Genomic DNA, 13,955 nt, shown 5'->3' on the forward strand with positions numbered 1-13,955 from the left:
CATAAAGCTTGTCAGCAGAAGGAAGCATGAAGTGCTGTAAAATGTCTTGGTAGACGGCTGCATAGACTCTGGACTTGATATAACCCATTGGACCAACACCAGCAGATGACATGTCCCCCCCCCCCAAACCATCACTGACTGGAAACTTCACACCGGACCACAAGCAACTTGGATGGATGCCCCACCACTCTTCCTCCAGACTCTGGGACCGAGATTCCCAATGAAATGCAAAATTTACTTTCATCAGAAAACAGGACTTTGGACCACTGAGCAACAGTGTTGGTCCACCGCATTATATCAAGTCCAGAGTCTACGCAGCGTCTACCAGGACATTTTCCAGCACTTCATGCTTCCCTCTGATGACCAGCTTTATGGCGATGCCGATTTCATTTTCCAGCAGGACTTGGCACCTGCCCACACTGCCAAAAGTACCAATACCTGGTGTAATAACCACAGTATCACTGTGCTTGATTGGCCAGCAAACTCACCTGACCTAAACCCCACAGAGAATCTATGAGGTATTGTCAAGAGGAAGATGAGACACCAGACCCAACAATGCAGACGAGCTGAAGGCCGCTATCACAGCAACCTGGGCTTCCAGAACACCTCAGCAGTGCCACAGGCTGATCGCCTCCATACCATGCCACGCCACATTGATGCAGTAATTCATGCAAAAGGAGCCCCGACCAAGTATTGAGGGCAGATACTGGACATACTTTTCAGTAGGTTTACATTTCGGTATTAAAAATCATTTTTGAAATTGGGCTTATATAATATTCTAAATTTTCTGAGGCACTAAATTTTGGGTTTTCATTAACTGTTAGCCATAATCATCAACATGAAAAGAAAAAAAATGCTGAAAATAAATCACTCTGTGTGTAATGAATCTATATAATAGGAGTGTCACTTTTTTTAATTGAATTACTGAAATTAGCTTTTTGATGATATTCTAATTCATTGAGAAGGACTAGTATATGGATGGAAACACAAACCCCAGATGTTTATGGCAAGAATGTTAAGAGACCTACCCCTATATTCCGAGTTGCACCTTCAAGCTGTGTCGGGGTTTTAAGTCCTCCATACTTCTTCCAATAAATCCAGCAAGAAGCACATAAGCGACACTGCATGTTGGGTGGACCCCATGCATACCACTGTGCCGAAACGGTGGCTGTAAGAGGGGGAAATGAATATCCGAGAACAAACAGCAATGGACAACAGCGAAATATGCAGAGAAAAACTGACAACCATAAGAATAGCTAGGAAGTGAAGAGTGAACTTACTGTGGCAGCTTTCACACGTTAGACCTTTCTGGAATCCAGCTCCATTCAGTCCAGGCTTGGCTCCGACAGAAATGATCTGATTGGGGTTGGGTTTGGTGCTAAATAGGAAAACTTGAGTTATAAGTACATATACATATATTATATAGGAAACAAATAAGCTTTACTCACTAGGTTGGGATGTAGACTTGTTTCAGTTTGCTATCTGCTTCAGCTGCCTTCAGACGTTTCTGCAGGAAGAACTTGGATGGTTAGAAGATCCTTTTCAAATTTAGTGTACAATTCGCTTACCTACAATTATACAGTTCTTACCTGCTGAATATATCTGTCTGTGGTTTTCCACATATAGTAGAATTGAACAATACTAGCCAGAGACTTCCAAGGCAGCTTAAGAAGAGGACATAAGGGCGTTTAGTTTCTATGTTTAAAAGACAGGTTAAAAAGAGTGACTGCACGTTCGTCAAACCTTTGATATGTCAGCAAGACATATCAAAAGTTTGGATCGGTGGTGGTCCGGAGACCCCCACTATTGCTGAAACAAAACTACAGAAGCCCTCAGCTGAGCACCCTGCACCTTCAGCTGTGATCAGCGCTCATCATTAGACTGAAGGCGGCTTACATAGAAGATCTATGTACGTAGTCTTCAGCTTGACAGGGAGCGCTAATAACAGCCAAAGGTGCAGGGCGCTCAGCTGGGGGCTTCTGTAGCTTTGTTTCAGCAATGGTGGGGGTCTCAGCATTCAGACAAGCACCGATCCAAGTTTTGGTACGTCTCTAACATATTAAAAGTTTAATCAAAGTGTAGATACGCTTTAAAAGAGACGGTCACCAGTTTATCAATTCCCCATCTTCTAACTAATCTAATAGGCGCTTTGCTGCGGATAACTACAGTGTGATATGTTTTAAAAACACGTTTATTATATTTGAAAAGTTATGAGCATTTTTCTAAATATGCCAACGTGGCTAATAGGCAAATAGGAGGTGACTCTTTTCACTCTGGGCGTGTAATGTTTTCTGTATGACTCTGTCCAATCATCATACAGCTTCTCCCCCTTCCCTGCCCAGCCACACATTGTGATCATATAGTATACAGCTTCCATTCCCGACTGTGTATTCAACTGGTGATATCTCCGGTTGTGTCACAGATAGAACTGCGATCCTTGTGTCATATGAAAGATTAGAAGCGCTCTTCTAGGTGGTCCACAGCCCGAGATATGGCTGTTTGAAGTGATCCCCCTTCCCTCCAGCTTTAGTTTCATACGGTGTGTGAAGCAGCTTCATGCTGATAGGACAGTGTCCGAGGCGGTGAGGAAGTTCCACCTCAAGAGAATCACTGCGGTCACCTCCCATTTGTCTAATAAAGGCTCATTTACATATTTTAAAAAATGCTCAGAACTTTGTAAATAAAGTTTTTTACAACAATTCACTGCAGCAAATCGCCTATTAGATTAGTTAGGAGATACGGAATTGATAAACCGGTGACAGTCTCTTTAAGCACATATCAAGGCGTTCATTGGACTTACAAAGTCTTGCCGAATGTCATTGAAATCCTTTCCGTATTTTTCCAACGCTTCCTCAAACAACATGGCTTCTGACGCAGACCACTCCTCCATCTCATCCCGGCACAGAACAGGACCTCCTTGAGGGACAAGAGTGGACATGGCACGAGCAAGATCATAACCATTCCTCTGTAGTGTATCCATTGCATGGAACTAGAAAAAGTAGCAGCAGAGATCAACACAAAGCTGATAAAAGAATCAGTATTTGCACAAATTTACTTTGAGGGGGGAGAAAAAAAAAAAAAGGAAGGAATGAACTTCATGCTAACCAGCGTGATGTCTCGAGAAGCAGCTGCTGCACTCATATGTAAACTTGGCTGTCTTATTGAGCTGCTGCAGTCCAATGCTCTTGCGAATGTGCCAACAGCTCTAAAAAGAGATATGTACAATAGTGTGATTAGGATAAGCGGCACTTGAAAGAGCAGATACCTAGCTTAACGGGAAATACAATGTCAAACAAATGATATAAGCATGAAAGTAAAATCATTTACCTAGCAACAACAAGAAATTGGTCGATTTGTCTGTCTGTCAGAGGATTCTCTGGATCCCACACTTTCATTTCCATTTTTTGTTGGTTTCGATTATCAGATTCACCTGAAAGACAAAGTAGATTAAGCTCTGGAAACTTACTAAAATGTCAGACTATCTACAGCTGCCCATATGTAAAAAATGGAACAAAACTAACAAACTGCAGGAGACAAACCTTATAAATGGTGGAAATAAATTAGGACTCAACCACCACGATTTGGGTAAATTCACACGTGGAAATAGTTGCAGAAATTTCTGCAACTGAAAATCTGTTTGTGAGTATACTCTTAGAATAGGAGTTTCTAGTTACTTACCCTCTGCTAACTGGTCAGGAATTTCTGCCTGATACTTGGAACCCACTCGTATCTCCCCTTGATCAGCCAACAGAGTCTTCTGTACTGGGTCAAACACCAGTGAATAGAAGAAGCAATCCTAAAACCACAAGTAGAATTAGTACAGCGTGACAAAAACTAACATAACAAATGACAAGATGAGATTACCTCTTTTTCCAAATACTGGCTCAGAAGGTCAGTCTCATTTAGCAGAGTTACACTACATTTACCCCTGTAAAAGAAAAAACAACAACAACATTGGTTGATACAAGTATACCACAAGATCTGCACCCCTCCCCTTTGTTCACTAATAATAAATAAAAGCACGTATCCAAAAGATAGAATTGTGTTATGTCATTATTTTAGGCAGCGCATAGAGAGGTGTCAATGGATTCCACTTAAAAGGGCATATCCACGTTTGAATACCATTTAAAACGTTTACATCAGGTATAATCTACCTGAAAGGTTGAGCAACTTTGCAAATACCTTACATTATTTATCTTGTACTAATCAGTAATAGGAATGTATTTATTATTGCCAATATTAATCCACAGTTGGATGGCGCAATTATCAGTAGGAGTAAGAATTGAAGATATAAGTGGTCATAGCATTTACGGAGGGCAAATAAAAAATAAATGAAAAAAAAGTGAGGTTACTGTGCCTTTAACATGCGAATACCTGATGTGTGTAGCAGGCAATGATTCAAACTGCCGGGATAGAAAGAGCTCGCGGTGTTTCAGCTGGTGTCTCGGTTGTTCGGCCACTGACGGCTGCTTAGACTCCTCCTCAAATTCCCCTGCACAGTGGCAGTAATGACGGGCAGTGTTAGCAGTAGACCATTGCAAAGTGATCATCAATACTAGTGGTACTAAACATAGAAAATAGAAACCAAGGTGGCACTTGGATGAATGATCCTTTACTTACCCATGCAACATTTCAGGAGCCATCCTCAAGCTTCTATGTGAGCTGAAACATTGCACAGAAAGAAAACAGGATCGTTCAACAGGAGTGCCGCCTTCGTTTCTAATTTCTGGATCACAAAGATACTTTGGACCGTCCTAGGCGGCATGCATATAGATGGTGTGATAGATATATATATATATATAAATAAATGTGTAACAAGGTAACAATCACATGGGCTAAATAAAGGAAACCTCACTTTGTGCCTGCAGCTCTTTACCAGAGTACTATTAAGAGCCATAGAAAATCCTAGCTTCTAACCATCCTATTATTATTATTTTTTTTTTAAACAGTATGAGCACATAGAGTGCTTACACCCAATATTCACATGGTCAACTAACATTGAAAGGACATTCTCATTTTGCACAAATTAATGGCATATCCACGGGCTCTTTCTGTAACTGTTGGAGACCTCAACTCTCCATTAATGTTAATCGGGAAAATGGCCCCGTGTGGATGCGCCATAAATGTACGAGAGGGGAATGCTCTTTAAAATTTTAGGAAGGCAAACCATGTCTACAGCTGAAATACAATGGGTCCAGCTGCAAAAAGGGACCTGGACGGGGGCCGCAAGGCTCCCACGTGGAGGATCCACATGGACATTATCAGTTTGGTATAAAAGCAAGAACTGGCAAGGCAACCACACGAGAATCGGTAGAAGACGACTTCATTCACATTTGCAGTGCAACAATTCAGCTCAGGTGTCTTGAGGCAAAATGTTGCACTGCAAATGTGAATGAAGAAGTCTTGATACCAGTGTGTTTGCTGCTGCCAGTTCTTGGTTTTCTACGTCCATGTACATACAGATATTTACATTGATTTCAATATAAGCATCTAGTGATCAGGGACAGTTTTGCAGGTTTAATGACAATTTTTTAGCAAGACTTGGTTAAAGAGGCTCTGTCACCACATTATAAGTGTCCTGTCTCCTATATAAGGAGATCGGCGCTATAATGTAGGTGACAGCAGTGCTTTTTATTTAGAAAAACGATCTATTTTCACAACGTTAGGAGCGATTTTAGCTTTATGCTAATTAGTTTCTTAATGCCCAAGTGGGCGCGTTTTTACTTTAGACCAAGTGGGCGTTGTACAGAGGAGTGTATGACGCTGACCAATCAGCGTCATGCACTTCTCTCCATTCATTTAGTCAGCGCATAGTGACACTGTGTTGTTCGCTATGTGCTGTCTTATACTGACATATTAACGTTACTGAAGTGTTTAGACCGTGAATAGACATTCCTTCCTGCCAGGACGGGATGTCTATTAACAATCCCGGCACTTTATTAACGTTTGTTTGGTATTTACAGCAGAGCAAAGCGTAATCTTGCTGTAACCTGTCATTTACAGCGAGATCTCGCGGGATTACGCTTGCTCTGCTGTAAGTACCAAACGTTAACGAAGTGCAGGGATTGTGAATAGACATCCCGTCCTGGCTGGAAGGAATGTCTAGTCACGGTCTAAACACCTCAGTAACGTTAATATGTCATTATAAGACAGCACATAGCGAACAACGCAGGATCCCTATGTACTGAGGAAATGAATGGAGAGAAGTGTATGACGCTGATTAGTCACTGATTGGTCAGCGTCATACACTCCTCTGTACAACGCCCACTTGGTCTAAAGTAAAAACACGCCCACTTGGGCATTAAGCAACTAATTAGCATAAAGCTAAAAATCGCCCCATACGTGGTAAAAATAGATCGTTTTTCTAAATATAAAGCACTGCTGTCATCTACATTATAGCGCCCATCTCCTTATATAGGAGATAGGGCACTTATAATGTGGTGACGGAGCCTCTTTAAGTCACAGTAAACATTACTAACTAAAAATATTGAGATTTATGAACCAAAACTTACTTGCATTACTGTCTGCTAAGCTGTTCAGACTGCTGGAGATATCTCTGCGACGGAACAGACAGACCACTTTGGCTTCTACATTACCATTCGCAGTCTACAATAGGAGGACGACACATTTTAGTCTTGTGCTGCTCAAAATCCATTATATAGAGAGAGTCCCTGAATGGAGTTCAATTACCTTGTTAAGCTCTTCTATTCTGCGGATCAGGTATGGGTTACTTGAGGAGTTTTCAAAATATACATAATCTGCAAAGACGACAAAGACTTTCATTTACATCTTTGATCAAAGTAATATTCCACGCAAACAACCTATAATGCACTAGCCATATAACATTCAGAAAGTGACAGTAACTGGTTAAACTAGATCTACACAATAAATCCAATCCCTACAACCTTACAATAAGCCCAACGCAGAGCAAGGTGGCCTCAGATATTACACTAAGGCCCTATGCACACGAACTTGCTTTTGCGGCCGCAATTACCCCGAAAATCCATGGGAGAATTGCGGCCCCATTCATTCCTATGGGGCCATGCACACGACCGTCAGTTTTGCGCGCATAAAAAACATGCAGCTTTTTTTCATGTGTTGCAGTTCCGTGTGCCATCAGTTTTTCATGTCCATGTCGGTGCACATTTTTTTATTTATTTTTTCTCTGAATTTCTTTAGCAACTGTTGCGTGAAACATGGACAGCACACCGATGACGTTCGTGTGCTGTCCGTGATTTTCACGCACCCATAGATGTTCCTTAAGCGCGTGGTCCGAAAACACAGACTAGAATAGGACATGCAGTGAATTTCACGCAACGGAAACTCACTGTGTGACAAATCACGCATGTCCGAATAGCTCCACTGAATTGCATAGGTCCGTGTGCTGTCCGTTGTTTTAACAGACAGCACACGGACGTATACAACGTTCGTGTGAATTAGGCCTAAGGGCATAGCTGCTTGTTTGAGCAGTTTAGCATTCCCTAAAACCTAAATGTTATTAATAGAAACAGCTCTCTAAAGATCATGCATTACGCTCATACACGAATCTCCATGGTCCACGTTTCAGAGCAAGTTCTGTTATCTACTGCATAAAGGACAGTGAGAAAAAGCTGCTGACTAAAACCCACCATAATGCAAGAACTTGTGCCATGCTGAACAGAGTTAAAAGCACAGATTTTCCACAAGAAAAGCAATACTGGTGAAACAAGGTGGGAAGAATCCCAAAATATGGTTGTATTGTTTGCACTAACTATTAAAGAGGCTCTATCACCACATAAGTGCCCGATCTCCAACATAATCTGATCGACGCTGTAGTGTAGATAAGTTTTTTTATTTTGAAAAACGATCATTTTTGATCAAGTCATAAGCAATTTTAGATTTATGCTAATTCGTTTATTAAAGCCCAATTGGGCGTTTTTTAGCTATTGACCAAGTGGGCGTTGTAAAGAGGAGTGTATGACGCTGACCAATCAGCGACATACACGTCTCTCCATTCATGTCCATTTGTACTCAGCACAACGTGATCTCGCGAGAACACGCTGTGCTGTCACATACACCCACATTAACTTTACTTAAATGTCTTGAGAGTGAATAGACATCACCTCCAGCCAGGACGCGAGGTCTATTCACACTCCAGACACTTCGGTAAAGTTTGCGAGGGACTTAAATAGCTGCAAAGCGTGATCTCGCGAGATCACGCTGTGCAGCGATTAAGTCCCACACAAACTTTACCGAAGTGTCGGGAGTGTACAGCAGACAATGGCTGTGAACTCATGCTCCTGAGGGACCGTCACGTTGTAGAAAAATAAAGCGCGTCTATATTTGTCCCAGCGCTATATGTGATGGTCCTGTGCGTCACTCGGACAATGTCATGTGCTAGCCTCCTCTCACTAGTCACACATATTGCTGCAGAGTATTCCCTCCATCCTCCGTGATTGTCCACATAATGGCCGCGCTCGGGTTACATGCAGTACATGACAATGAGAGCAGCAGCCGCTTGTTGTGATTGAGGGCTGAACACGTAAATGGGAGGCTGACAGGGAGGAGCAGCACAGTCGGGCTCCACATTCTTTTGTTCTCCTGCAGGGAAGCATACATCCGTGCCCCTGCCATGTGTTTCACTCTCTAAAGCGCTGGTGCTGGGGATAGCCTTGAACTTGGGATGGGTACGTACACGGCTGCTGAGCGTGTGTGACCTGAGGTAGATAGAATACCAACTCCATTCCCTGGAGTATATGAGCAAGTTCTCAATGAGAAGCATGCGGTCATTCACAGCGTGATCTCGCAAGATCATACTTTGCAGCGAAAAGTCTCACACACACTTTACCGACGTTTCGGGATTGTGAACAGACATCGTGTCCTGGCTGGAGGCAATGTCTATTCACGCTCAAGACACTTCAGTAAAGTTAAAGTGGGTGTATGTGACAGCACAGCGAGATCACGCTGTGCTGAGTACAAATGGACACGAATGGAGAGTAGTGTATGACGCCGATTGGTCAGCGTCATACACTTCTCTTTACAACCCCCAGTTGGTAAAAAGGTAAACACCCAGTTGTCTATTAAGAAACTAATTAGCATAAATCTAAAATTGCTCATAACTTGCTAAAAATTCATTGTTTTTCAATATAAAAAACACTTATCTACACTACAGCACCGATCAGAATATATAGGAGATAGGGCACTTATAATCTGGTGACAGAGCCGCTTTATAGAGGACACTTTTTGTTCACAAGATTGAACAACCGATACAATTATACCATCTGTCTTTTCTAATATTTGTAGGGAAAATTCACATTGGTAGTGTGAACAGAGCCTAGTGGACCAAATCTTAGACATTGATGCAACTGTTTTTATACGCTATTATAATAGTACAGCGGCCCTCCCAAGTGACAGCATCTTAGGTCACCTCTATCCATTTTCCTGTCGGGTGGCTCCTGGAACACAAGTCTTCAGTATGTGTCCCAGATTAAATACATGCAAACGCAATGGGGCTCTGCAAACAAACTACTCTACACGGCAAGTCAGGAAAGTTGTATAAAGCAGCAGATAAACAGTATCGATCACAGCGAAACGAGCGGCTACAATCCTGTCAATTATGACTCCGCTCCTATTAACAATACAGCCTTGTGTGCAGAAATGACAAACACTACAAAAGGTGTCAGCATAAAGACTGCACAGAAGCCTACCGGAGAAAAACACCAGAAAAATCGCCATATCTACAGCACGTGGCATTTTGATAAAAATGCCACTGACCCCAAAGACGCTAAAAAACGAAACAAAAAAAACCAAAGCTGTGTATGTAAACTTTTCTATATTTTACTATGGACTATGAAACTTGGATCCGATCGCCGTGTTTTTGAAAAAAAAATAAAAGAAATCTCGCAAAAAAGCCCATTGTTGACAATGGGGCGGGATTTACAGTGGTTGGACCCCCTCTAATTGCTAGAACAAAACAGGAAGTGGCCCTAGGAAAGTACTCATTTTCCAAGGATGGATATCCAGAATAGTCAATTTCAAACATTTTTTGCACTTCTGTGAAAATTGCAGCACAAACTCAGCAGCTGGCCAGTAGATTGTGATAGTTATCACAGAGAGAAGAATATTCAGGATTCCTGGTTGCATGGATCCTGAACGTGCTGCCAGTAGTATTCTACAGGCCCCTTCCAAACATCCATGTCCCTCAGATTTTCATACTATATACAGGAGGCCTTCATCTGCTGAAGCAGCTGAATATACACAGCCTAAGTCACGTTATTATGATCACCTCCTACTTTTGACATCGGCAGCGCGTAGCCCATGAAGGAAGTGATGTGTGGTGGGCAGGCTTGGTGGGTATATAAGGTGTGTGATGGGCTGTCTGAACACATATCACTCGTCATTGCCATGGGTAAAAGGGGAGATTTATCAGAGTTGCAAAAGGGGATGATTATTGGCTTTTGGGCCACGGGTGGCAGTATTCCTCAAACAGCACAGTTTGTGAACTGTTCACGTGCCGCTGTGGTGAAAGTGTATCATGAGTGGACAAATAGCACCGTTGGGAACAGACGTGGAAACTGTGGAACACCACGTGCCATTGATGTAAGAGGTGAACATCAACCACGAAGGTGCGTGAGGGTCGAACGACACACTACAACTGAGCAGCTCACCATGAAAATCAACCAGGGACTACCAGACGTGTGTCCAAAACAGTTCAGCGAACCCTACTCCATATGGGGCTCCGAAGCAGACGGATGGTCATTGCTCCTAACAAAGGTGCATGGGGAAAAAAAGGCTTCAATTTGCACTGCAGTATCGGAATTCTATGATGTCACGTTTTCGGTTTCAACGAACGGATGGACATTGGCGTGTCAGGCGAGAAACATCAGAGAACAAACACCCTGCAACCATTGCTGGAAGAACACAAGCTGGTGGCGGCACCGTTATGGTCTGGGAATTTTTTTTTCATGGCATGCTCTGGGCCCTCTGATCCATGTGGAAGGCACTCTGAACCGATTTGGGTCGGAATCCATCGTTGCAGATCACGTCCACCCAATTCATGGGGTTTGTCTTCACTGGGGCAGATGGAATCTTCCAGCAAGACAATGTGACACGTCAAACGGCTAGAAATGTCAGCCAGTAGTTGGAAGAGTACGACCAGGACTTCCAAGTACTTCTCTGGCACCCTAATTTTCCCGACTTGAACCCAGTTGAGCATCTGTGGAACCACCTTGATAGTCTTGTTCCCTCTATGGATCCTCCCCAAGCAAATGTGGTAGACACTGCAGTCAGCATGGCTCCAGATACCGAAGACAACCTACCAGCACCTTATTGAGTCACTACCAGCCCATCTAGCTGCTGCCCGTGCTGCACACAGAGGTTACTCTGGATATTAGCTGGTGGTCATAATAACGTGACTGTGTATTAATAACTCTGCACAATTGTAGTCTATGGCTACGTTACAGTATACAGGCATACAAGTCTGGTGTGACTAGACTACTACTAGTTATTTCTGATTCTTCTCTTATAATTTTCCTGACAACAGCAATCATGTAGAGCTTGTCACCCAGCTTTACCATACTTTTGAATGGCTAAAGCTCTGTTCGCATTACATTAGAGACCTACATCAGAGGTATATGTCTGGAGGAAACAATATATACTGTCAGAAGGCTGAAACATATCACACTGGATAGTTGCAGTTAGTACGGTTGAAAAAAAAAAAAAAAAAACACATGTCCATCAAGTTCAACCAAGGGATGGGAAAAGGGAAGGTAAAAATTTCTACACATAGGAGCGAATATTTTTTTGTTCCAGGAAATGATCTAACCCTTTTGTAAAGCCATCTACTGTCCCTGCCGTGACAGCTCCTGCGGTGACTATTCCATAGATTCACAGTTCTCACAGTAAAGAAGGCTTGTCGCCTCTGCAGGTTGAACCTTTTTTTCTCCAGACGGAGGGAGTGCCCCCTTGTTTTTTGAGGGGCTTTTACATGGAACAGGATTTCACCATATTTTTTGTATGCGCCATGAATATATTGATATAAGTTAATCATGTCCCTCCTTAGTCGCCTCTTTTCAAGGATAAATAAGTTTCATTCTTTCCTCATAACTTAGATTCTCCATGCCCCTTATTAGCTTCGTTGCTCTTTGTATTTTTCTAACTCCAGGGCATCCTTTCTATGGAGATCCTAACTGGAGCCCAGAACTGAACTGCATATTCTAGATGAGACCTCACTAATGCTTTGTAGAGTGGCAATATTACATCCCTGTCCCGCGAGTCCATGCCTCTTAATACACGACAATATCTTGCTGGCCTTTAAAGCAGCTGATTGACATTGCACGCTGTTATTTAGTTTATGATTTACAAGTTCACCCAGATCCTTCTCAACAAGTGACTCCCCCAGTGTAGCTCCCCCTAGGACATATGATGCATGCAGGTTGTTGGCATCCAGATGCATAACTTTACATTTATCTACATTAAACTTCATTTGCCAAGTGGACGCCCAAACACTTAGGGTATGTTCACACGAGGGCGTCCGTTACGGCTGAAATTACGGGGATGTTTCAGCCTGAAAACATCCCCGTAATTTCAGCCGTAACGGCATGTGCAGGCGCTTGAACGCCGCGTCCATTACGGCTGTAATTAGCGCTGCTATTCATTGGAGTCAATTAATAACGGCTCCAATTACGGCCAAAGAAGCGACAGGTCACTTCTTTGACGCGGGCGTCTATTTACGCGCCGTCTTTTGACAGCGGCGCGTAAATTACGCCTCGTGTGAACAGACAAACGTCTGCCCATTGCTTTCAATGGGCAGATGTTTGTCAACGCTATTGAGGCGCTATTTTCAGACGTAATTCGGGGCAAAAACGCCAGAATTACGTCCGTAAATAGGCCGTGTGAACATACCCTTAGTGTGTCCAAATCAGCTTGCATTTTACGAACATCTTCCATAGACTGAACTATATTACATAGCTTAGTGTCATCTGCAAAAATAGAAATAGTGCTATTAATCCCATCCTCTATATCATTAATAAATAAGTTGAATAATAGTGGTCCCAGCACTGAACCCTGGGGTACACCACTTATAACCGGGGACCATTCAGAGTAGGAATCATTGACCACAACTCTCTGTATACGGTCCTTGAGCCAATTCTCAATCCAATTACAAGCTATACTTTCTAAACCTAAAGGTCCTTAATTTACCCATTTGATGTCAACGAGGGACAGTTTCAAATGCCTTTTCAAAGTCCAAAAACACTATATTAACAGCAGCCCCTCTGTCTAGGCTTGCTTTGCCAACTTCTGTCCTTAGTATAACTGTGCTGGCTGTCACTTGTAATACTATTTTTTTTTAGTCATAATCCTGTATATAGTCCCTCAAACATTTTCCCCACGATGAATGTTAAAGAGGCTCTGTCACCAGATTATAACTGCCCTATTCCCTACATAATCTGATCGGTGATGTTATGTAGATAACAGTGGGTTTTTATGTTGAACAACGATAATTTTTGAGCAAATTATTAACAAATTTAGATTTATGCTAATTAGTTTCTTAATGCCCAACTGGGAGTTACTTCTCTTTACAACGCCCACTTGGTCAAAAGTTAAGTGTATGACGCTGACCAATCAGCGTCATACACTTCTCTCCATTTATCATCTGCACAGCGTGATCTCGCAAGATCGTGCGGTCACATACACCCACAGTAACTTTACCGAAGTGTCTTGAGTGAATAGACATTGCCTCCAGCCAGGATGCGATGTCTATTCACACTCCCGACACTTCGGTAAAGTTTCTGTGGTACTTACTCTCACAGCACAGCTTGACATCGCGAGATTACGCTGTGCTGTGAGTACAGATGAAAATAAATGGAGAGAAGTGTATGACGCTGATTGGTCAGCGTCATACACTTGTCTTTACAACGCCCACTTGGTCAAAAGTTAAGCAACGCCCAGTTGGGCATTTAGAAACGAATTAGCAT

General features: G+C 42.6%; 1 protein-coding gene across 2 annotated transcripts in view; it reads right to left on the reverse strand.

Moving 5' to 3' along the window:
* MTA2 (metastasis associated 1 family member 2) overlaps positions 1-13,955 on the reverse strand; it is a 70,570-nt gene that overhangs the window by 14,275 nt on the left and 42,340 nt on the right. For both annotated transcript variants that reach the window (XM_075837315.1, XM_075837314.1), the window contains exons 2-13: positions 6,691-6,758; positions 6,513-6,606; positions 4,375-4,492; positions 3,865-3,928; positions 3,679-3,796; positions 3,328-3,430; positions 3,106-3,205; positions 2,801-2,989; positions 1,590-1,664; positions 1,449-1,507; positions 1,281-1,378; positions 1,029-1,168 (exon numbers count right to left, since the gene is read on the reverse strand). In XM_075837315.1, coding sequence (XP_075693430.1) covers positions 1,029-1,168; positions 1,281-1,378; positions 1,449-1,507; positions 1,590-1,664; positions 2,801-2,989; positions 3,106-3,205; positions 3,328-3,430; positions 3,679-3,796; positions 3,865-3,928; positions 4,375-4,492; positions 6,513-6,606; positions 6,691-6,758 — 1,226 coding nt within the window. The remainder of the gene's footprint in view (positions 1-1,028; positions 1,169-1,280; positions 1,379-1,448; positions 1,508-1,589; positions 1,665-2,800; positions 2,990-3,105; positions 3,206-3,327; positions 3,431-3,678; positions 3,797-3,864; positions 3,929-4,374; positions 4,493-6,512; positions 6,607-6,690; positions 6,759-13,955) is intronic.

This window comes from Rhinoderma darwinii, chromosome 9 (genome assembly GCF_050947455.1).
Source record: "Rhinoderma darwinii isolate aRhiDar2 chromosome 9, aRhiDar2.hap1, whole genome shotgun sequence".
Classification (NCBI taxonomy): domain Eukaryota; kingdom Metazoa; phylum Chordata; class Amphibia; order Anura; family Rhinodermatidae; genus Rhinoderma; species Rhinoderma darwinii.